At 43.7% G+C, this 25,491-nt stretch overlaps 2 protein-coding genes across 4 annotated transcripts in view; one reads left to right on the forward strand and one right to left on the reverse strand.

The window, feature by feature from the left end:
- Positions 1-8,216, forward strand: part of LOC308590272 (UPF0538 protein C2orf76 homolog) — a 32,189-nt gene extending 23,973 nt beyond the window's left edge. The window contains exon 7 of the mRNA XM_081200132.1: positions 8,149-8,216. Coding sequence (XP_081056258.1) covers positions 8,149-8,203 — 55 coding nt within the window. The 3' untranslated portion in view covers positions 8,204-8,216. The remainder of the gene's footprint in view (positions 1-8,148) is intronic.
- STEAP3 (STEAP3 metalloreductase) lies at positions 1-25,491 on the reverse strand. 3 transcript variants are annotated; one of them, XM_081199833.1, is made up of 5 exons: positions 25,404-25,491; positions 9,370-9,864; positions 8,196-8,723; positions 4,006-4,167; positions 1-1,428 (listed from the first exon to the last, which is right to left on the reverse strand). In XM_081199833.1, exons 2-5 carry the CDS (start codon positions 9,853-9,855, stop codon positions 1,138-1,140), a joined length of 1,467 nt encoding a protein of 488 aa, XP_081055959.1. In that variant the 5' UTR covers positions 9,856-9,864; positions 25,404-25,491; the 3' UTR covers positions 1-1,137. The 3 variants fall into 3 exon arrangements, with proteins under 3 accessions (XP_081055959.1, XP_081055960.1, XP_081055961.1); XM_081199834.1 differs by lacking the exon at positions 25,404-25,491 and adding an exon at positions 25,123-25,396; XM_081199835.1 differs by lacking the exon at positions 25,404-25,491 and adding an exon at positions 12,072-12,216.

Below are 25,491 nucleotides of genomic sequence, written 5' to 3' on the forward strand. Positions count from 1 at the left end.
TTTACATTTTGCATCATTTATTTGTTCAATATTTAAAAAATCATAAATTGACTCAGGCTCCTTGGCAGAAAGGTGTTATATAAATGTAACAAATACATAAGTAGTAATGTGTGAATTTGGCCCATGCAAAGGAAAAGTGAGGCTGGAACTGCATTTAAATGTGTGGCAGTTTCACGCTTAGTTCTTCCTCTGCAACAACCGATGACACTTTTTGGTTTTGTCCCGTCAGCTTCAGACCATTATGTCCGGTGGGCAAATGCACAGGCTGTGGCATTGGGGCACAGGTAGTTTGTATTGAGATCTACAGAAGGGGAGGAGGGATTATAAACACGTGGTTGCTGTTTTAATGGCAGCGGCGTAATAAACTTAACGCGTACTTCCAATCTGACCTAGAGTATTTTTTTTTTTTACACCGTTTGTTATCGGAGAATAGGCCCTTCCAGAGTTGCCACTTTGGTTTACGGGTGGACTGATCATGTGCTCTGTGTGATCATGCAGGAATGCTGGCTTAAAAAAAGATAGAAACCATTTGCCAGGTGCTCAGAAAACGCTGTGTCCCACCCCTTTGTTGAATGCATCTGCAGAGTGATTCTATTTTCCTATGCATCATTAAACTGTGCAACTAAAATTGTGCACTGAGGTTTTAAGGCAACCATTCTGCACCCCCTACATTAGGGTTAGCCAACATGGGCCCCTCTGTGTGTTGTGGACTGCAAGTCCTATCAGTGACAGGCTAGGCAATAGTCAGGACTGATGGAAGTTGTAGCCTAAAACTTCTGGGAGGGGCACCATGTTGGCCACCCCTGCCTTACATAATTACCAATATATTCCAAATACTGCGATGTAAGCCAGATACATTGGTAACGTCTCTCCCCCGCCGCATCAAACACCCCCCAAAAGATTTAAGTTTTAAGGCAACCACTCTCCCCACCCCCAGAATTACCAGTATATTCTAAAACACTAGTAACATTCCTTCCTTAAGTGCCTGAAATAAGATGATAATTATCACCACCATTCAATAATACCAAACTTACAAGCTTCAAAAAACAAACAAAAACTATATTAAGAAACCCCCAGAATCTTCATAGTGCTCTTTGAAAACTTGTCATGATGGAAGAGAGAGAGAGAGATGCTGGATCACACAGTGCTGCTGGTTTCTCCACTTGAAAATTCCCCTGATGCTCTGGGCAAGGTGAACTTGACATACCTGCCCCTCTCCCACCCGTTCCTGATGCGCCGCAGTCTTTGGTTCATACAAGGGAGCTGGAAGAAGAGTTTGGCCAGGATCACAGAACATGGTACCAGTAGCGTGAGAGTAAAGGTGGGAGGAAGGTAGAACTTGTACTGGCTTTCATCAAAGGCCCTGGTCCAGCCGTAAGTCAGGGTGTGCAGAGTGCTGATCACCAGAGCGACAAAGCCAAGGGAGGACTGAAAAGGGGAGCAGAAGAAGAACAACAACATTGTTTTCAGTGACGTGGCTGGAGTTTGGTACTCTTGTTTCTCCAAGCGTTGCTTATCCTTTGTATGTAGCCGTATCCTACCCAACGCTACAATCCAATACAGTACACAATTCCTTGGCTGCAAGTTCCACTTTCCTCAGTGGGATTTACTTCTGAGTAAGCACAGGGTTGGGATGCACTTGAGGAGCAGCTTTGAAATGGGCCTTATCCCCAAAGGAGCCCCTCCATCCAGGTCAAGTAAGTTTTAATTAGGTCCGAAACCAATGAAAATTATTAGTAGTAGCCATGTGAATGGTGCGTCAATAGAACAATCATGACAGGCCCCTGAATGCTAAAATAAGGGAAAGCAGATCGAGGGGGAGATGGAGGCATATAGGCAATATGTGCTTATGTCAATTAGGCATACTTTAGCTTTGTCACAATAAGGGACACAGACTTGGAGGTTGAGAGGGGCGGGCAAATCCAAAAAGAACAAGAGATTGGAAAAAGAAAATGGATAGGAATGATATCATGGTGGAGAGGGTGGGTGGGTGGATGCCCTAGTGTTTGAAACAGGCGTATCTATTGGGACCTCCAACAAAGTGCATGTGGGTTCCCTGGGGCTCCTGGCATCCTGAGCAGCCAACTGGACAAAGCCACCACACCCAAGCGGCCCTGCTTTACCTCCTCCTAACCAAACTGCTAAGCTGTTGATTTCAATGGGATGTAGTTATAACTAATTTGAGTGGGATAGGAGCTAAAATGGGTAATGCTGACATTTTTGTTGTTGTTGTTGTTGTTAGGCCAGATTATGTTGATGGGAATATATGAGCTTCTAGGGCATGGGTAGGCAAACTAAGGCCCAGGAGCCAGATACAGCCCAATCGCCTTCTAAATCTGGCCTGCGGACAGTCTGGGAATCAGCGTGTTTTTAAATGAGTAGAATGTGCCCTTTTAATTAAAATGCATCTCTGGCTTATTTGTGGGGCATAGGAATTCGTTCACCCCCCCCCCAAATATAGTCCAGCCCTCCACAAGGTCTGAGGGACAGTGAACCGGACCCCTGCTGAAAAAGTTTGTTGACCCCTGTTCTAGGGCATTTTACTTGGGCAGAATGAAGCTACTCTTTTCAAATTTCCAGACTCTTACAGCGGATTGGCCTGATCAGATGAGCTGTCCTCACATTTACATTCCTGCTCAAAGGCTGGCACAAAGTAATCAGGTCCATTGCCAAGTAATCAGGTCAGTTTTAAGTAATGATTTGTAAAAGTTTACAGCTCCGTTTATGCAACCACCACCATCATCACAGTGAAGCAGTTTTAACACAAACAACTCTAACTATAGGTATGGAACAATTGTAACACAAGCCTTTCTTTTCTTATAAATGAGCAAAACTCAGGCAGCTAAAATTCAGCCTAAAATAGATACGGTGACTGGAGCAGGATACTTTCCAGTGATTTGCTTCTGATGAGTCATTGGCATGGATCCTAACTTCCTGAGAGTGGAACTCTGCTCATGAGATCCTGCTGCTGGCGGTGGTGATTTTTTTGCAGGTTCCCATTGTATGTCCTCTGCAAATCCACTCCAGAGTATAGAGGGGACGCTCCAGAACAGCTTGGGGTATGTGCTGGGGGCTGCAGGGGAATTGATGTAAATGGCCTCTCCCCTCCCTCCAACCCCTAACCTCTTTCTTCCAACAGGAAGAACTGTTGATTTGGGAGTCCCTTCTGTTTATGGAAGGGCAATTCAGTATCCAGACCATTGTCTTAGTCCAATGGCTTCCTTAAAAAAGAAAGAGCAGCGCAATCCGATGGATATTTGGTCAGAAGTAAATGGCCATTGGATTCAGTAGGGCTTATTATTAAGGAAGTGTGCAGTGGAGTGTATCCTAATACACATGCATGGAAAATAAATTCTTGATATCGTTTTACAACATGCATGTCCTAGTAGAGTTCTTCTAAACTAGTTTTTACACACACAAACACGAACTCTCACCACTGGGGGGCAGAGGAACAACAAAGTCCTCTGTTATGGTAATGCAATGTAGAGAAACAAATAGCAAATGACAAAATGTAAAGGAAAATAACAAAAATGGATTTGAACTAGTATTGAACGTATTTGGTGCTGATATTTTCTATATTTCATATGGGCCGGCAGCCACAAATCAGTTCTTAAGTGTCACAACCATGCTGCAGAACGGTCTGGGGTCCAAAGAACCCCAACACTCCTCCTGTGCACCAAAGGAACTTAGGGCTTGTACTTCTCAAACGGCAGCAGCAACTGGCTTGGGAAACCAAGGGGCTGTGCAAATGCTTTAATGTTGGGTGTGGCTAAAACAGCTCTTGACCCTTCTTTTCAATCTTCTGATCTACTTCCACTACTTTTTCTTGTTTTACGGTGAAAATGAAAAAAAAGGAAGGTTTTCCCCAGCTACCCTGCACTGGAATGAGATTAGAAAAAACATCCCTTGCTTTTTATGTGAACAACAGCCTTGTTGTGTCTGGTTTGGCCCTGAGAACTGTCTTCCTTCCTCCCTCTCTAAAAACCCTTGAATTGCAGCACTTACCTGAATGAAACTGAATTCCCTCCAGTTGAGAGAGTTGGAGATGGAAGGAAGTGAGGTTATGGCAAGCAAGGACAGCAAGCCCAAGGCCATGATGCCAAAAGAGATGTACATCTCCATCCGCCAGACTTCCTCCTCTACCCATGGATCTGTTTTCTTCTCCACCTGAAGGAACAAGAGCAAAGGTGTGTAGGAGCAACAAAAGAGGGTTTAAAAGATACACAGAGTTCGCTCCGTACCCATGAAGCATTTTCATGGGGTTTCTTTTCTTTAACAGCAGCAGCCTGGTGGTCCTTCTGTCAAAGGTGGCAATGATTAAATTCTTCTACACCAGCACATGGCTGACTCCCATTCCAGTCTAGGCATTTAATTCTGCCATTGGCCTCAATCTACTGCCTCCTCTCCTGGACAAAATGAGTTTGCACCAATGTTGTCCATACAGCAACCTTATATTTCATCCATCGCCATCATCATCATTTACAAGTTATATTTTGCAACTGCCACAGAGAATACCCTCTCCTGTGCTGCCAACTCCCTCTAAACTACTGAGGACGGTGGAATTATCAAGAAGATAATCTGATCTTAACACTTGAGGGGGTCTCTGAGAAAGGAGGTAGACTTTCAGACATTTTGGGGACTGAATTGGGTCTGGAAATTTATTTTATTTTATTCATTAAACAATTAAATTAAGTTCATCCGAAGATCACAGGGCAGTTCACAACATTAAAATACAAATAAAAAGAACACAAAATACTTAATAAAAGCAACCCCCCCCTGTCCGAAACACATTTAAAAGGATATCGGGGTTTATGTGTGTTCTAAATGGAAGCCAGGATGCGGGTGGCGCTGTGGGTAAAACCTCAGCGCCTAGGACTTGCCGAACGCATGGTTGGCGGTTCAAATCCCCGCGGCAGGGTAAGCTCCCATCGTTCGGCCCCAGCTCCTGCCCACCTAGCAGTTCGAAAGCACCCTTAAGTGCAAGTAGATAAATAGGTACCGCTTTATAGCAGGAAGGTAAACGGCATTCCGTGTGCTGCTCTGGTGCCAGTTCGCCAGAGCAGCTTCGTCACGCTGGCCATGTGACTCGGAAGTGTCTGCGGACAGTGCTGGCCCCCCGCCTCTAGAGTGAGATGAGTGCACAACCCTAGAGTCTGTCAAGACTGGCCCGTACGGGCAGGGGTACCTTTACCTTTATCTGGAAGCCAATCCCGTAACCTGGCTACTGCATTTTGGACCAACTGAAGTTTCCTAGTTGTTTTCAAGGCCAGCCCCACTTGCAGCATGTTGCAACAATTCAAGCTGGAAGTTACAGTGGCTTCGCTTCTGTTCCAAAGGGCTGTAGCTGGTCAACTAGGAAACTTCAGCTGGTCCAAAACGCAGCAGCCAGGTAACTGGAAACAGGCATTCCTAGCCACTGAGGTCCTCCAGTGACAAATGTAACTCCAGGAGTACACTGAAGCTACAGACCTGCTCCTTCCAGAAGAGTGCAGCCCTGTTCACAGCAGACTGTCTTCCCACCTCTTGGACCAGAGAGCGTCAAATACGCAACACCTCTGTTGTATCAGCCTCAATTTCCCACTGACCTCTGCAGGGCTTGCCAATAACTTGGCACCTCCATGATCAGACCATGCTTTGCCATTGAAGGCTGCAATTAATATGTGAAATCAGCTCCAGTTTCGAGCTAAGTCCACAAGTGTCGCTCTCTGAATACTTGACTGCTCAGGGCTTAATGGGATTTGGTTTAAGTGCATTTAGGAGAGAAGCGTTCAGGCTAATGGAAAAAAAGAAATGGGATTTGTACTATATTACAGAGACTGACACTTAGACCCAGCCATTTATTCCATTAAAATCAATGCGCTTCATGAAGCAAGGATGTTGCTCGGGGGGGGGGGGGGAGGAGAAAGAAACAACGCAAGAAAAGAGGGAAATGGGCATCAACGGCTTGCAAGGGATTTATTTACAAGAATCACAGAAGAGAAATAAATGCAGTTGGAATTAAGAGGCTGTTGGGGGACTGCATCCCTTGCACCAAAGACAGCAAGGTGATCTGGAAGGAGGCTCAGACAATATTAGCAGGAATAAAAAAACTGAAAAGTGCTAACTCATTGCGGCATCTTGCATTCATCAGTATTTCTTAGGCTGCGAGTCTAAGACTGCTAATGTGGAATATATTTCCACTAGCTGCATTGAAACTCCCATGCAATGCTTTGGGGAACGTAAGAAGATCTCTGCTATTAGACAAAAGGCTCATCTCATCCAGAATCCTGTTTTCCGGAGTGGTCCATCAGCTGCTCATGAGAAGCCCTGTAAGCAGAACATGGCGACAACAGCACTCTACAATTTGTGATCTCCAGCAACTGCAACTTAAGAGGCAGACAGTCTCTGATATGGGGTGTAGTATGCAGTCAGCATGATCCATTGTCACTGGTAGCCTTATCTTAGATCGATCTGTCTAATTCTCTTTTTAAGCCGTCCAAACTGGTGGCCATTTCTACACCTTGCGATAACGAATTCCATAGTTTAAGAGAGAGAGAGAGAGAGAGAGAGAGAGAGAGAGAGAGAGAGTGTGTCCACTTTCCTCACATCAGGTATGGTTTTATACAGCTCTGCCACATCCACCCTTTCTTGCCTTTCCCCCCCTAAAATGAAAAAGCCGCAAACATTCCAACCTTTACTCCAAAGCAGAGTTGCTCCAGGCCCTTGATAATTTTGATTGCCCTTTTCTGCACCTCCCCCCCCCCCAGCTGTACAATATCCTTTCGGAGGTGTGGAGACCAGAACTACAGACAGTATTACAAGTGTAGCCGCAGCATAGATTTGTATAACGCACTATGATATTGGCAGCTTATTTTCCTAATGAGGGAATTTGCCTTTTTCACAACTAGTACACACAGTGGGGTTGGCATTTTCATCAAGCTATCCATTGTGATCCCAAGATCATGATGGTCAGGCATATCTAGCTCAGAACCCCATTAGTGTACAGTGGTACCTCGGGTTAAGTACTTAATTCGTTCTGGAGGTCCGTTTTTAACCTGAAACTGTTCTTAACCTGAAGCACCACTTTAGCTAATGGGGCCTCCCGCTGCCGCTGCGCTGCACGATTTCTGTTCTCATCCTGAAGCAAAGTTCTTAACTCGAGGTACTATTTCTGGGTTAGCGGAGTCTGTAAGCTGAAGCATATGTAACCTGAAGCGTATGTAACCCAAGGTACCACTGTACATGTGAAGTTATGGTTTTTTCCTCCAACCTGCATCACTTTACACTTGTTTATGTTGAATTGCATTTGCCAATTTTACTGCTCATTTGCCCTGTTTGGAAATATCTTTCTGCAGCTCCTTGCAAACCTGTTTCATTCTTACCCAGCCTAAACAATTTGGTGTCATCAGCAAACTTGGCCACCTTACTAACCCCCTCTAACCAGGTAGAGGGCCTTCTCGGTAGTGGCACCCAGCCTGTGGAACGCCCTCCCATCAGATGTCAAGGAAATAAACAACTATCCGACTTTTAGAAGACATCTGAAGGCAGCCCTGTTTAGGGAAGTTTTTAATGTTTGAAGTTTTGTTCTGTTTTTAATGTTCTGTTGAAAGCCAGCCAGATGGGTGGGGTAGAAATAACAACAACAACTCTAGATCATTTGTGAACAAGTTAAAAGCACTGGTCCAAGTACAGATATTTTTTAGGACCAGACTACTTAAATCCCTCCACTGTCTTAACTGTCAATTTATTCCTACTCTCTGCTTCCTGTTCTTTAGCCAGCTACTGATCCATAAAAGGACCATAAAGTGACTTTGGTGAGGGGGCAGAATGAAAAGCTGATTGAAAGTTCAAGTACACAGTGTCTACTGGATCACCCTTATCCATACTTATTTGACACTCTCAAGTGAGACTTGAGACTTATCTTTGCAGAAACTATGCAAGACTATGTGCTTGGTAATTTTAGCTTTAATAATGCTTTCCACCCCTTTTCCTGGTTCAGATATTAAGCTACCTGCCTTGTAATTTCCCAAAATTTTCTCTTCCCCCAAATAGCTTTATTATTTATTTAAATGGTGCTAAATTGACCACTTTCCAGTCCTCAGGTATGGAGGCTGATCTTAGGGACGAGCTAAGATCACCAGCATTTTTTTACACCCACATCATTTGCAGACAGAACAGACCACGTACCAGCATTCCAAAGAATCGGAATAGAGTACCTGACTGACAGCATCTCTGAGCAACGAGTAACGATGGGATCGCCGCATGGGTAGGCACAAGCTGTACACAGCGTGCAGCGCTGCACAGAAAAAGCTTAGCAGACCTATCTGCTTCCTGTGCTGCAGCCACTGGTCAAGCCAGTCAGGGAACCGCCTATACTTGGTGCAGCGGTAGAGCTGGAAAATGGCCGCCAGCACTCCAGGCAGGTAGACGAGGGATAGCATGACGTAGGCGACGCAAGGCAACGTGGTGTTGACGACCTCCACAGGGATCTTGTAAAACTTGTTCTTTTGCTCCCGGACGTAAGGGTGCAAAACTTGCCGGATGAAGTTGTATGTGTAGAAGCAGAGAAAGAGACCCAGGGCCAAGAAGACGGGGATCTTCCAGGCAGGAAGAAGCCGCAGCGGAATATTCTCAATCTCACGAGCTGAGCACAAGGAGCCCATGTCCACCGGGGTGAACCCCAGCATGTGAGCAATTTCAGCAATGGCACGCTTGGCTTCTTGGTTGTTGGAGCATATGAAGACCTGCAGGAAACAGAGGACATGTGATGGCAGCAACTGGCAAGCAGAGACCAGGAGCACAGGTACGGGGTTCAAGGGAAGGACGACGAGCGATGGCATGGCGAGTGCCATACAAAGCAATAATACGGAAACATCTGAGCATTTCATGTGTACACCTTTGTCTCTGTTGACTCCTATGTACTTCCTCTTCCCAAGTTTCTTGAATTTTGAGGTAAGTTGTAGGCTATGACCTAGACTCCTAGAGAACCTGAACACCAGGTTTTTTTGTTTTTTGTTTTGCAAGGGCTGTCACTAGATTATAAAGACAGCTTAATTGATTGTTTGAATTAATTCTGTTTGACTCAATCAGATAATCAATCCATTTGCATAAAAATCATGGCTCTCGCAACTCTGAGGCCCAGAATTTAGTGTTTTACTTTAAAGGAAGCTGAGAGTTTTGGGGTTTTGCTGAGGTGTATGCAAGGCAGCAGGCTGTGTGCTGTTTGTACACGATATCTCCAAACTGCAAAGAGCCCTGATCACAGGTATGAGAAAAAATGTATTGTAACTGCATTTTTAGCTATGTTTTCTCTCCCCCCACCCCATTTTTTTTCTCTCCCAGTGTGACAGGTCTGGATGTATATACACAACCGATATATCAGAACAGTACCTGCTTATTCCCGTCCCTTGGGCCTGACTGTAACGTCCACGCTGAGATGACGTTAAATCCTTTGACAACAGTGCATGATGGGAAAAGTGATGCCAAATACTCAGCATTTGATTCTTTGTGATGGTTGATTTCATCGTTGTTGCTGACATCCACCAGGATTTTGCCAGACAGCTCATCGCTGAGGTCGCAGAGTGTGGTGTAATGTTCTCTGAAAACCGCCACAAAGATAATATCTGTCTTCTTTATAGCATCTGCCTGGAAAGTTACTTCAGCTGCTGATGGAAAGAGGGTGGCATTGCGCTTTGGGTTCCGGCTTCCAATCACCACTTTGAAACCTGAGCACACCAGGCGCATAGACAAGGAGCGTGCAAAGTCACCACTGCCCAGGATCCCCACCGTCGTGTTACCAGTGGTGGCGATGAGGCTTGCATTACTTTCCACATTTTGTCGGCCGAGGAGTGGCTTTGCCATGTCACCCTCCGGCATCACGATAAGCTAAAGCAAACAAAACACAAAGTCGCATCAGATACCCGGCTGAAAATGGCACCCCCACTTTGTATGAAAGTTGTGGAATTTCTTCTGGGACCAGTTGCAGAATCTCTTTCCCCCCTGAGGTCCAGCTGGCACCACCATTGGCCATCTTTTGGGGCCAGCTGGAAGTCTACCCTTTTCTCCAGACCTTCTGATTTAGGAGCCCTGGCCTATCTAGTAGTATGCTGACAGATTGAATGATTTATGTAGCGAATTGCATGTTTCAATGTTTATTGATTAGTTTCATGCCGTTTGGTTTGACAGTGAAGGGTGGGATATAATTTTGCAAACAAACAAAACAAATAACATTTTAGATCTTAACAGGAAATCTGTAAACGGGTGATCTCTTATTCCTAACTGGTAAGTGAATGTATGTCTATATTTCAGCACTCAAGATAAACAGCTGGGGTTAGAATTGCAGCCTTATGCCATATTATCATAATTGCTTCGAGTAGATTAGCTTAGCCTGAATTAATTTTAACCATCTTTTTTTTTGTTCACATATTCAGGGTGGTGAAAGCATGGGACGAATCTCTTCCATCCTCCAACACATTGTTTTCTTGGCATCTTTAGGCTTCGCTCAGCCCTACCTTAATCTACGTGTTTTACTCTGGAATAAATATTTAGGAAAGTTCTCACACTCATGAATATATGGATAAGATGGATCAGTGCCTTTTGCTGCTCTGATGCAAATAAGCCTTGCGGTAGCAGTCACAAGAGTGAGGTAGCTACCATAAGAGGGTTGATTGACATATTTTCTATTGCTCTGCCCAACATATGGGTGAGAATAGAGTGCAGTTGCAGACACATGTTAAGTTTTTGCCTTTGAAGGAACACAGGAGTAGATAAAGCTTGAGTCAGGCTGTGAAAGGTCACTTGGGTTATTTTTTCGTTTGAGCTGCATTGTAAGTAAGAAGTAGTCTTAAAGCAAAGGTGAAGAATTTGAGATCCTCCAGATGTTGATGTACCCCATCGAGCATGGCCAATTGTCTGGGATGGTGACAGAAGCCATAGTCCTACAACATCTGGAGGGCCCACAAGTTCTTCATACCTGTCTCAAAACAAAGAGAAATGCATTTCTGAGCAAGTGAAATAAAGATATATTAATATTCAACACGTCAAGGTAGGTTTTTTTCCCTGGCGACTTCTCTCACAATGGGCCCACAGCACTTCAAAAGCACAGTTACGTTCTCCCTAAGGAGCAGTAAACTGCTCTGCTCTCTTTCATAGCTTGGCATTTATATTCTGTAATTAAGTGCCATTCAGAAACGGAAGAAAGATGTGTTTGCAAAGTTTTGAGAGAAGCAGGTTTTTGTTTTGTTTTTCACGGGGCAAACTGATGGATGATGTGGCTTGTGCAAACACTGTCAATTAAATGGTTGAAAAATGTAAGCCAAGCCAAGGTGCTTTAAAGGAGATGAACAGGCATGGCCTCTGTAATTAAAGGTGGATTAAATAAACTCCCTTGTTTTAAATACTGCGCTATCATGAGCTCAAGGCGATTAAGCCAAGTTGTAAGATGATTGTTTAAGAAACAGTGTGGTCTAGCAGAATGGCTGGTAAGAGCTAAAGTATGCATCTTTGGTGGTCCAAAACCTTATTTTGCTGATTCACATGTAATGTTTATCTGGGACTGGTCATACATACGTACTCTGCTCTTGTTTCTCCTTCCCATAATTGGCACTTATTCTTAAGAGCAGTGGAAATAGCTTCAACCTCAATGCAACCAGGAACAGGTCTCATCCAATGTTGCCAGTTTGAGAGGCAGCCGTACTGCTGGTTGAAAAGTACGCTGAATTCCTAACCCATATCCCAAGGACAGCAATTTCTACTCCTCTTCAAGTCAAAGAGGTGGCGAAATTGATTTACCAGTTTGCAAGCAGCCCTACTTAATTCTACTCCTGACAGAGAGTTCCTTTAATGTCAGGGCACTGGTCAGAAGGAAATAAAATGTGCTCTGCTTTATTATTATTTTTAAAAGGCTGCAGATAAGTGGGTAGGCTCTCATTTAATCATGTCATTTTAAAATTTACATTTTAATTTTTCAACACATCTGGTATAAATTTGGGCACTATATTAATTACTCAGTTCTATACATATTTATTTGGTCTCAGGACTGTGCAGTTAGTCATCATTAAAGGAAGATAGGAAAATAAGGAGAACATCAGCACCTGAAATAAACGTCAGTTTTAACCGATTTTTCTTTTGAAAAAGTGGGCCCCCAAAAACTTCCTGCAGCTGCTTCATTATGAGGGAAACAAAGTCATTTAATTCCTTCCTCAGATCTGGAGAGGCTTCTCTCAGAAGAACTGAGCAGGTGCCACATCCCTGCTGTGAAGTGAACAGATTTTGGTAAGAAAGAGACCTTTTAATCAAAGACTCTTTTTTTGTCTCCAGCTCCACAAGATATCCCAAGAGTCTCTCCATCCATAAAGAAAGTTAATAAACCTGACCCATCTGCCTACAATTTGCAGTTACAGCAGCAAAGATGCTAAGCAGAAATCATATATATCTCAGCACCGCCACCAGTGTAGAGGAAAAGTAGAGCCACTGTGTTGTTGTGTTTAGAGCGTTGGACTAGGATGTGAGAGGCCAGGGTTCAAATCCCCCCCATAGCCATGAACCTCAGTGGGCGACCTTGGGCCACTTACCATCTCTCAGTCTATGCTATTTCACAGTATTGCTGTGAGCATAAAATAGGGAAGAGGAGAAACAAGGATGCCACACTGAGCTCCTTGTAAGAAAGCTGGGATATTATTATTATTATTATTATTATTATTATTATTATTATTATTATTAAAATGTAGAGACCATTTCATGGCACAAACCCATCAAAGTGGAGCACACTGTTAAACAGAATTAAAACACAGGAACACGAACTTGTAAGAATAAAATCATTCTACGAATTCTAGACCAATAAAGCCACCCATGCAAACGCTTAAAAAAACACAAAACATTTCCTCAAATATAAAATTGATCTTCTGTAAATGACTGAGTTGCACCTCAGGGAAAGCCTTCCCAAACAAAAATGTCTTTAGCAGGTGTCTACACAACACCACACTCAGTGCCTGTCTGATTTCAGCTGGTAACTGATTCATGAGAGCTGGAGATGCAACACTAACTGCTTGGTTTCCAGGACAGGTTAAGCACACCTCCGATATAGCAGCAGCAGTAATATCTAGCAAGACAAATTTACGAAGGTGAGTGTGTGTCAGTCATGGTACCTTTTACTGGCAGACACAAGCAGCAGTATGTGAGGCAAAATTAACAGTAAGGCAAAGGCTACTCCTCAACCTCTTTTGAAAGTTAGGAAACTGAGACTTCCGGGTTGACGCGATCTGGAAATGGCGGATTCCCTCCGAGCTGCGGAGGGAATCGGCTCTACCGAGGACGGGTCTTTGCCGCGCCGGCGACGCGGGGACCCTTAAAAACCGCAGGCGCGGATGCCTGCGGACTGAAGACTCGGCGGGTGCCTTAAGCGCCCCCCCTGATTCACGAAGAGCCTTTTTAAAGGCTGCGGAGAGGATACGGGGGTGGCGTGGCACTGAGAGTCGATCGCTACCTCGGTGGAGTGAAGCCGCGAGCCATGACCAGAGAGCGCTGACTTCCTTCCTTGAAAATTTGGACTGAAAGAATCACCCGTGAGTAAGACGGATTGGGACTTTAAAAAAAATTACCCTGAATTGGAGACGACCGGGGTGTGTGCTAAAAGGAAGTCCGCACCCCCCCCCTTGCAGACGATCTAAGCAACGACATAAGAGCTAAGCTGGAGAGCCTACCCTTGGTGGGGTGAGTTAAAAAGAACACTAACTTTCAAGATTTGGCTAAAGGACATTCTGGGCTGGAGAGTGGAGTTTTGGAAACCTTCTTTTTGTTTTAAACAACCCCCCCCTCCCGGGCTCGGGAAAGTCCTGCCTTTGTGCCTGTGTAAGAACTGCGGAGTTTGACAGCTGTCAAAGCTGTCAAACGGGCGGTTTAAAGTGGAAAAATCGTTATCTAAGATCCCTCTGGACTAAGACGAGTTATAATTGAGCCAAAATTGTTGGAAACAAAGTAATAATAATTTGCTAAAGGACTGTTGGAGAAAAGACTAATAAGTAACCAGATTCCCTCTAGGGGGAATTCTGTGAAACTACAATGGATACAATGGCTGTGGAAGGAAAGTTACTAGTGGAAATCGAAAGGATGTTTCAATTGGTGGGAACCTTACAAGAGCAGAGTTTGGCCATGAATAAACAACTTGTGACTATGACCTTGGGAACAGGCAGCTCTGCTCTCTGTATTGAGGACCTGAATGAGAAAGAATCCACAGCTGAATGGGAAACAATATCTACAGAGGTGGAAGAGACTAAACAACAAGAAAAAGAAGAAGTAACCTTGGGAAGTAACGACCAAAAGCTGACATCTGTGGAACACAAGCAAGGAGACGCTGGGAACTTATCTACCACAAGTCTGCGAAAGACACAGAAGAAGAAGGAGGAGGCCCCGGGACAATATGGAATACAGGAACTTAAAATAAAGAAATATGACTGGGGCCTCCGTTTGGACTTTGATTCTGAAGATACAGGCTTTGTGGAAACTTTTCAGCAGTTACTTTCAAATCTCCTTGTGGGAAGAGAATACACTTTGATGCTGAAAGAACTTTTTCCAGACTCGATGACTGACATAAAGGACTACCAACAAGACAGGCGGAGAGGGACTGAAATTGACTTGAAAGCCTCGGACGTGAGGAACCCAGGCTGAGAATCTCGAATTTGGATTTCTATTGGGAAGGGACAAAAACCGGGGATGGGAGGGAGGGAAGAGGAGATTTTTAAAAACTCTTAAGACTTTTAGGTTTGGTTAATATGACTCTTAATTAAGACAAAATGAAAATCGATGGAAGAGAACTTAAGTCCAACTTAGGAAAATCAATTTTTATTATAAAAGAGGTAATAAGATGAATAAGATGGTTAAGAGGAGAAACACCAACTTGCTGATATAATCTTGGGAACTGGGATGCACGAGGGGGGGTGGGGGGAAGTCAGGGAACAAGGTTATGAAATGGGGATTTGCTGACTTTATACATGTTTTTGTTTTGTGTCTTTTCTTTGTGTGTGTTCTGTTTTTATAAAAGCAGAAAACCAAATAAAAATTTTTATAAAAAAAAAAAAGAAAGTTAGGAAACTGACGGTATGATCCTTTGCATGTATCTTTGGAAGTAAGTCCCTCTGGGCTCAGTAGGGTGTAGTCCCAGGTAAGTGTACTCTGCATAAGATTGCAGCATGAGAGTGGGAGGGAGGCAGCCACCTACATGTCTTGAGAGTGCCAAAAATTGGGAATGTGATTTGCCCGATACGTATTTTGTGCTTCAGGGCAAGAAAATGTGCTGTTCCGATTTCTCTTTCTGGGACATCAGGGGCTTCCAAAGCTAGGCTACAACATCTAGAAGGACGTCCAATGCAATTGCCACACATGATACATTGTGCATAGCTACCTCCCTTGCCCCCATAGCTACAGGAGAGATATTTAAAAATAAGACGTGATTGCGAAGAGCCTGTACCTCAAACATCTCTGTTTGCCCAGTTTGAGAACTGGAAGAAGTCAGCATGTGAGTTAATATGATGCCTTTATTTGCTATAATAAAAAACGCAGTTTGCAGGATTTTCTGAATGCAGTTACTCCTCCAGTGCAATAATGGAATGACCTGCATGAATCCATGTCATAATAAAGAATATAATTACATTAGAATTTGATAGTGTAACTTTAAGCCTACGTTCTTGTACAGCTGTGTTGTATTTAGTGAAGGGCTTTCCCACTCTTCTAAAAGTCCATGTTGATTGCGTTATATCCTATAGGGCAGCTCTCCAGTCTGTGAGAGGCTTGCGTGTTCTGTTCTTGCCCAATAAAAGCAGCATGGAGCAAATCTATGGGGAAATACTGTACATGGGCTTTAACTGAGCAGAGTCAATTGCAGCCACCATGGCACCATTGCCATAGGGGTGCGAGTGGCTCAGTGGTATAAACCACTGAGCCTCTTGGCTTGCCGATTGGAAGGTCAGCAGTTCAAATCTGTGGGATGGGGTGAACTTCTGTTGCTCTGTCCCAGCTTCTGCCAACCTAGCAGTTCAAAAGCACACCAGTGCAAGTAGATAAATAGGTACTGCTGCGGCGGGAAGGTAAACGGCGTTTCCATGCGCTCTGGCTTCCGTCACGGTGTTCCGTTGCACCAGAAGCGGTTTAGTCATGCTGGCCACATGACCCGGAAAGCTGTCTAGACAAACGCCGGCTCCCTCGACCTGGAAAGCGAAATGAGTGCTGCACCCCATAGTCACCTTTGAGTGGATTTAACCATCCAGGGGTCCTTTGCCTACCTTTACCTAATGCAGGAGACAGAACCAGTTCTTGGGTGTCTAAGCAAAAGGACAAACAACCCCTTTGCTCCAACACTGAAACCCTAGTATAGATCATATGTTCTGCTGCTGGAGCACAGCATCCAGCCCAGAAGGCATATTACATAACCAACTGTGTATAAATATAGTTATTTTTGTAGAGCGGATAAAAGTCAAGGAGTTTGACTCAGCATTCTACTTAAGCACGTATTTAACACTAAGACACTAAGAGCATAACTGAATCCCTTTGGGATTGAATCGCAAGGGCTTAGCTGAATCAGGTTCTTAAGACTATAGACGCTATAAAGTAGGCAGAGTAACATCATGGCCATCTGCAAGATTCCCAATATCCTAATAGACACCACAAATAGCAACAGCCCTTTTTGACCGCAGTGCAGGAAGCCCTGGCTCCTCACAACTATGAAAAGCTAATGGCTGATTATCTAAGGGCTCTTTAAGACCTTTTTTCACATATTTGTCTTTTATTTGTGGCAAACAGTTTCCATATAGACTGCTTCAAGGAAGTCTCATTTTTCCAAGCAGTCAAAAGACTTTATTTTCTAGTTCAGAAAATGTGATGCTTCTCCCAGACAGCACAATAATTGTTGTTGCAGTTTAATTGTGGAATATGGTTGTGTAAGGGTCATAAGCATTTCTTGTGTACATTTAAATATGCATTTACTGACCAGCAAAATACCTCTCAAATTCCATTAACTACTCAAATACCTGGCGATAATAGTTTTTTTTTAAAGAACTCTTTCTTTGGAAAGTCTGAAAATGTTAAAGGTTGTTTTGATAATAATTGCCAGAGATTTGTTTGCTTGTCTATGCATAACAGGTGTTCACATTTGATACCATCACTGCCAATGGGCCAGATTCAACTTTGTTGTTGCGCTAGCAGAAGCGAGCACACTAAGTCCTGCTAGCGCAACAGGGCACTGTGGTCAATGAGCATACAGGAAAGGTCTTAAAAGAGGCTCTTGTTGACTTGCAGACCCACCACAATGGCTTCCGCCATCATGCCAAGAATGTTATGATTCCACAAAGATTTGCCACAGAAGAACCTAGCATAGCAATCAGGGCCAATTATGAGATTAACTATGCCATGAAATATATCCATTAATCTTTTAAACCATTGCCGTTGTTGCTGCTCTCTGATTTTATTTTGTTTCTGCATTCCTTTTAACCCAGACTTTTGCCAAGCTGGTGACCTCTAAATGCTTTTGACCACAACTCTCATCAACACCACAGCCGACATTAACTGTGCTGGCTTTGGCTGATGGAAGTTATGGTCAAAAACATCTGGAGGGCACCAGCTTGGCAAAGACTCATGTAATCTACGTGATCCTCCCCAGCATTTGAGATGCACTAATGATGAGGACCGGCTACAAATTACTGTATTTTTCGCTCTATAACACGCACCAGACCATAACACGCACGTAGTTTTTAGAGGAGGAAAACAAGAAAAAAATATTCTAAACAAAATAGTGGATATATGATTTTTGTGGTTCATGCTGTGGCCACAGACATGTGATCTGACAGTGAGTTTGGAGTAGCCCAATGCAAAAATCCTGAGGATCCATGTGGATCCATGCTTTGTAACCACGGAGGAGGGAAGGAAGGGGAACCATGGATCCTCTGCTCACGACTGCAGCAGATCCCCCCGCCACCCGCAGGCATTTGCTCCATAACACGCACAGACATTTCCCCTTACTTTCTAGGAGGAAAAAAGTGAGTGTTATGGTGCAAAAAATACGGCATATCCTTCACTGAGGCTAGTTTATCTTCCTATTTCTCTGCAAGAGGTGTGTGCAGCCTCTTTCCTCTGTTGTCCTTTCAAAGATGAATGGCAAGTTAAAAGATACCTGTTTGAAAAAATCTTTGCTTGCTGATTGCCTGTTTCTTATTTAAAAACAATATTGATTTTATTGGGACCAGTTGCTTTTAATACTACCAATTTTATTCATTTAAAGCATTACAATAAATAAAACTAATAGCAAATCTAAAAAACCCTAAAAACCAGAGCTATCAATAAAAAGCAGCAGAATAAGAGATTACAATAAAAACCTCCACTGATTTAAAAGAGAAAGCAGCTAATATATATTATTACAATTTTAAGTTTTTGAATTGTTCATCTATCTGAAACTTCACAGGGTTGTTGTGATGATCAAGAAAACCTGGAAATTGTACTCTGTCCCTTGGAGTCTTTGTTTGTAAAGGTAACTAAGGCAGGCTATAAATCAATATGGGTCCACTCAGCGATCAATAGTTTTTTGGGGGGCTAGAAGCCTCTTTGGTCAGAAAGCACTTATTAGGTAGAGCCAGAGATTTGTGGAAATGGACCTCACCATTCTAGATGCATGACATAACATGACTGGTGGATGGTTGATTGAATTTAGCATGCCAGAAGCCCCTACTCATGATAGGCAATCAAGTAACCAATCTTAAATCCTACCTGTCAGGCCTCTGGAAACTTGCCCAGTGCCTATGCCAAACAACCACCAGTAAACAAAGTTAATTCTTTCCCATTAATAAGAGGTGACATTAACTGCTCACATCTCCTGTTGCTTTTTGCTACCATTACGCAATCCCTAAGCACTTTTGATGATCAACCATTATTTTACCCTAACAAATAATGCAAATTTACAGTTTTCATGGCAAGGGAGTCAAGCGCTCCCCCCCCCCCGCACCATGTGAATATATATTCACACACACACACACACGTTCGCAGAAACGGAATTGGAAGTCTAATTGTTTCCAGAAATTTGCATTGCGAATTATTTTCTGAAGCTGTGTTTCACAAGAGGCAATGCTAAAAATAAATATCCAAAGTCAAGCCTATCATTATCACTATGATAATTAAGCACACTTGCACTTACTGTGCCTTATTTAGTCTACTTTGGAAACAAAGACTTTGCAATAATTTTAGAATCTCTCTCCAAAGACACACAAGGCTGCAGGCCATGAAGGACATGAACGGAATTAGAGAAGAGAATGTGAGATGAATTTAGGTGGAGTATGGGGACAGGAAACAGCATAAAGGGTTGTGGAGCTAGCTGTAAGGGAAGTTTTTAATGTTTTATTGCTTTCTTTCTTTCTCTTTCTTTCTCTTTCTCTTCTTCTTATTACTCTGTTGGGAGCTGCCCAGAGTGGCTGGGGAAACCACCCAGATGGGCAGGGTATAAATAATAAATTAATTATTATTATTGCACATCTGTTGGATTCTATTTCCTCATAATTATATTTTTGGAGATGTGATTTTTTTAAAATAAAAATGCTTAGCAGATGCTGGCATGACACGCTTTGAGAACCTTTGATCAAGATTATTTCCATTTAGTCTCTTACTGGGGATGTTCAAGGGCAAAGTCAAGGCATTCTTGGATGCTAGACTAAACAACTGGCATCTATAATGCATATTTTCCTACGTTTTTGTTGTTGCATAATTCACTCAATCTTGTAGATATTTTTCCCCCTTCAGTTTTTGTTGTATGCAATTATAGCATATAAAACTGCACCATCAAATTGGTATCTGCTACAACAAGCAGCACAAAGAGTCTTAGTGTCATATTTAAATCTTTTTTTAAAAGGAGGGAAAAAAAGCTTTGCAGGAATTTTGATACTATAAGCTACACCTCCTTTCCCAGCATGTTTGGCCACGCCAGGAAGTGGCATATTTCAATGCACACATTGTATTCAGAAAGCAATTTAAATGTTCTTAGGAGAAGGGCTCATATTCCTGTAATATATGTGTGTGTGCACCAGCAAGGACAAAAGGTGTGTGTGTGTGTGTGTGTGAGGTGGGGGTCTTGTACAAACAGATGCCATATTTGATGCATTCATTAACTTTCTGTCACCTAACAGCTTGCTGCATTCAGGATTTGATCTTACCTGACCTTATATACTCACACAAGCACCAAAATCAATATTTGATATTGCTTCCAATCCCCTTTCTCAATTTCCGGAACTTCAGTACATTTTGGAAGATTACAACCCTGACTGACTCCAACCACAAACAGCCAAGCACTAGGTCCACAGTCCACTGGCAAGTTCTCCTGCACAAACACCACCACAACCAGTGAAGAGATGCACGTTTTCTTTTATGTAATTGGGCAAGAAAACTTCTCAGCTGCCCTGAAGTAATTTGAAGGCTCCCCTACACGCAGGATTATTATTATTATTATTATTATTATTATTATTATTATTATTATTAGTACCCCACCCATCTGACTGGGTTGCCCCAGCCACTTTGAGCAGCTTCCAGCATATATAGAAACATAATAAAACACCCAGCAATAAAATGTTCCCTTCAGATGTCTTCTAAAGGTTGTTTATCTCCTTGACATCTGATGGGAGGGTGTGTGCCACTACCGAAAAAACCCTCTGCCTGGTTCCCTGCAACCTCGCTTTTTGCAGTGAGGGAACTGCCAGAAGGCCCTCAGAACTAGATCTTAGTGTCTGGGCTGAATGATGGAGGTGGAGATGCTCCTTCGGGTCTACAGGGCTGAGATCAGCAGCAACACTTTGGAGGATGCTATGGAATCAGATGTAGGTTGCCTCTAGTCTCTAGCCTATAAGAACTTTTGCAAGATGGATTCACTCACACACTGGAAATTTAGGTCTGGGCAATTAAAGTGAAGTGAAGTACTTTGTCACAACATATCCACTTAAAAGAAAACGCAGTGGGCCTTTTGCAGTTAGGAAGGTGACATGGAAATGCACAGGCAACATGGGATGAATGACCAATTGGCAGGAAGATGTATATGCTCCATGCAGGCAAATCGGGACAAACGTCTACTTTTGTACAACCTCCCCACAAACAAATCCGAACAAATGCTCAACGAAGAGTGAACACTGTCGAACCTCTGTGTGAGCTTTGTACAAGCAAATCAGGACGAGTGCTATAGATAACTCTAGGTATAATGAAGATCCTGGGGCCTAGCTGCTTCACTCACTGCTGGGGTATCAAAACTGTTCAGGTACTTCCATAAAATACCAAAACCTTGAATTGGTACATGCAGAAGAACCCTTCTGATCTACCCTAACAACTAAGAAAACCTAAAGGCTTCTCTCTCCCTTTCTCCGCTCTGAAACTCAAAGCGAGAAGCCCCTTCCTCCTCAGAGTGGCCACTTTTTCTTTAGTCAAGTTTCTTCTTCTTTATTTATGTTAATGCTTTCAAAGCAGCAAAAGCAAACCTGGGAAGAAAAGGGATGAAAACTCAAGCACCGTCTTCATTTTTAACATTCATTTAGCATTCTGCTATGTGAAACCACACCAAACCCTTAATGTCCCATTCTTCATTATTACCTGGGTGAAGGGAAGCATCTTAAACCCCAGTAATTCAAGTTCAGCAGAAACATCATCTGCAAAGTGAAACATCACTGCCTTCTCCCCCTCCCCCACATGCAGATGCACACACACAATGTGAGCTAAAGGCCCTTTCCAGAGAGTCGCTACTTTTGGGGTGGGACTTAGCCACATACTGGCAAATTCAGCACGTGAATTATAATTTATTGGGAGGCTGTGCACAACATATCCACTTCTTGCCCACAAGCTGGACTTTTTGTGATAAGAAAAGCGATGGGGAAATGCACTGGAAATTTGGCACAGTGGCACCTAGCTTTCCCACAAATGTGGTGCAAAATCAGGATGAATGCTTGACAAATAGGTCATCTGGAAGTCTCCCTAACTCTGATCATGGGAGAGAAGTGCTAATAACTGGGCCATTACAGCATTTCTACAACACCTCCAGAAAAATTAATCGGCCAATTGGTGCTAAAGAAGGATAGAACTTTCTTTATGTATGCTACAACAGCAGCAAGAATACTTATTGCAAAGTACTGGAAGACACAAGATTTACCCACTCTGGAAGAATGGCAGATGAAGCTGATGGACTATATGGAATTGGCAGAAATGACTGGCAAAATCCGAGACCAGGGAGAAGAAATGGTGGAGGAAGATTGGAAGAAATTTAAAGACTATCTGCAGAAATACTGTAAAATTAATGAATGTTAAAATGATGTTGGACTGAAAAGAAGTGGTTTTGGTAATAAGGTTAATAAGAATAGGCAAATATAGATAGTTATACGGATGAAAATGTATAGTTATAATAGGTTAAGTATAGAGCAAAGTCAAATGAAAGAGGGTAAGAATTTGCTGAAAAGACTTGGAAAACGGGAATACAAAAGGGGAGGTGTGAGGAGGTCAAGGAAATAAGCAAATGAGATCAAACATGCTGAAAAATGCATTTATCCTTTTTTAAAATATCTTTTTTTCTTTTTCCTATTTCCTTTTTTCCTTCTTTCTAGGTTGCCTTTTTGTCAACTTTCTTGTTAGCTTGTGTTTATTAGTTTTTGTTTGTTTTTTCTTTATGTGTAATTTTTTGTATAATCTCAATAAATATTCTTTAAAAAAAAATTAAGAGGCATTAAGAATTGGCAGTAGAGAATGGCACAATTATCAACCGATACCAATAGTCTCATGGCACCTTAAAGACAAACTGATTTGTTGTGGCATAAGCCCTTTGTGGACACCTGGCAGCCCCTCTGTATTACCCCACCTCAATGTTATTCCAGAGGGTCCCCTCCCCAGGCTTCCTGAGCAGATTTCCAGGGAGCACAGGAAGCTACAGGGCAAGTTGCTGAAAACTGTTTCTGGGAGAGCAGGATCTTAGGATCTTAGCCTTAGTCTTTCAAGGTGCCAAAAGATTCTGTTGTTGTTTCTACTGCTGCAGATTAACACAGTTGGCTCTCTAGAAATTCGAAACCAGATGCACACTGACCGAGAATAGCGACCATATGCAAGGTCAGAGCTTTTTTTTTTTTTTTGCACAGGGTTGAAATTAGCATGGAAGACATCTCTGCTCACAGGCTGCAATCCTAAGCGTTGGGAGTTGGTCTCACTGGATCCTGTAGGGCTTACTTCTGAGCAAATGGGACTCAGTAAAGTACATCAGAACCAACCCCAATGCATGACCTGATAACTACTAAGATACAGTCACATTTATCCTTCAATCAGCTGTAGTTTCCTCCAGCAGTACAGTGGTGCCCCGCAAGACGAATGCCTCGCAAGATGGAAAACTCGCTAGACGAAAGAGTTTTCCGTTTTGGAGGTGCTTCGCAAAACAAATTTCCTATGGGCTTGCTTCGCAAGACGACAATGTCTTGCGAGTTCCTGCTGGTTTTTTCCCCTCCCCCCCTTTTCCTAAGCCACTTATCAGCTGATCTGATCAGCAGATAAGCCGCTAAAAGCCGCTAATAGCGCTAATCCGCTAATCCGTCAATGGGCTTGCTTCGCAAGATGAAAAAACCGCTAGACGAAGAGAATCACAGAACGGATTCTTTTCGTCTTGCGAGGCACCACTGTAATTTACACAGTACAGTGGATGCTTGGGTTGCAAACGTGATCTGTGTGGGATGCACATTTGCAACCCGCAGCGCTCGCAACCCGCATCTGCGCATGCACAGGTTGCGATTTGGCGTTTCTGCGCATGCACAAAGTGCAATTTAGCGCTTCTGTGCATGCGCGACCGACGAAACCTGGAAGTAACCCATTCCAGTCCTTCCGGGTTTCGGCGGTCCGCAACCTGAAAAGACGCAACCTGAAGCGGCTGTAACCCGAGGTATGACTGTAAAGCATTTACTACCTACTGCTGTGGTAGTATGGAGGAGACAGAAGAGGAGTACTTTGCAGATGATGTTTCTTCTGAACTTGAATTACTAGGGTTTAAGATTTGTGAACGGAGCAAGGTCTCTCTGTTGGCTGTAAACAAGAAATGCATGCAGGTGGCTGGAACAAAAGCTAAAACAGAAGCTCCAGGGCCAGCGTGGGCTTGCAGAAGAGGGACAACAGAGCTCCAACAGGCTAGTAACATAATAATAATAATAATAATAATAATAATAATAATAATAATAATAATAATAATAATAATTTATACCCCGCCCATCTGGCTGAGTTTCCCCAGCCACTCTGGGCGGCTCCCAATCAAGTGTTAAAAACAATGCTCTTTTTTTGCAGGCTAGTAACTTTTGTAGTTCAAGGGTCCGAAGAGATAACACACCCCACCCCACCCCACCCAATACTTGCTTATCAGGGGGCCTACAGAACAAACGTGCCTAAGACTGTACATACCATGCATTTAAGACACCCCTCAAGAATCCTGGGAGCTGTAGTTTGTTAAGGGTGCTAGGCTACATGAAGGGTAAACTATAGTTCCCAGTTCTTGGGTGTGGGTGTGCTTTAAATGTAGTGTGCATGCAGCCTTGGCCACATGTGATGATCCCATTTACTCGGAAGCAAGTACCATTGAGTTCGAGACAGTCCTGGAAGTCTTAATCAGAACATTATCAGAGAGCAGTACTTTTTTTTCTGGGGGGACGCATACCCCTAAACATTTTGTGAATCTAAGTTTGGCCTCATTGAGGGGTAGTATTTCAATATAAGTAGGAAAACGAGAGTATCCCTAAACATTTTTTTAAAGAAAAAAATCACTGTCAGAAGGCAATCATATCTATACACACACACCAGAAAGCGGAGCAAGCCCGGATGCTCCCCTCTCATTCAGGTTTTCAAGACATCCTTCCTATGCATACTATACTAAATCTTCATGGGGCGTGGGGCGGTCAAGGAAACACAACTCGGAGGCGGCGGGGCTGAACGGGGCAAGGGAGACAGGCGAGCAAATGCAGCCGAGGTGGTCAAGAGGAAATTGGCCGTGTCCTTCGCGCGCGCACTTATCCACCCCACCCCCTTAAAAACAAACTGTGTTTTCAGAGAATCATGGATTGGGTATTTGGCCTGTGGGCTTCGGAAAGGCCAAGGAGGAGAGACCCTACTTTGAGGCCTGCCTCTTACCAGAGAGAGAGGGGCGCGCAGAAAGAGCTCTCTGCGCGCAGGCAGACGCCTTTTGGGGCGGCCCGGAGCCTCCCCGGGTCTCCGCGCCCTTCCTTGCCAAGTCCCGGGAGCGCAAGCCGCTCCCCTCTGCGGATGGCGATCCAGTCCCGCGTCCTCTCCCCCCCGCCCGAGTTCCTCCTTGACACCTGCGACCAGCAAATGGTATTCAGCCGGAGTCGCGCTGCGCTCTCGGTGCGCGCTCGGCTCCCCAGCCGCCTCGCCACCTGGGGCTGTTTACTCACCGCTCCTCGGGCCCCGGGCAGCGAGCAAGAGCACGCAGGCTGGTTTATGGGCGCTCGGAGCGTAATGGAGTAAGCGCGGGACTCCGCC

This window comes from Podarcis bocagei (genome assembly GCF_964188305.1).
Source record: "Podarcis bocagei genome assembly, chromosome: 1".
Taxonomy (NCBI): Eukaryota; Metazoa; Chordata; class Lepidosauria; order Squamata; family Lacertidae; genus Podarcis; species Podarcis bocagei.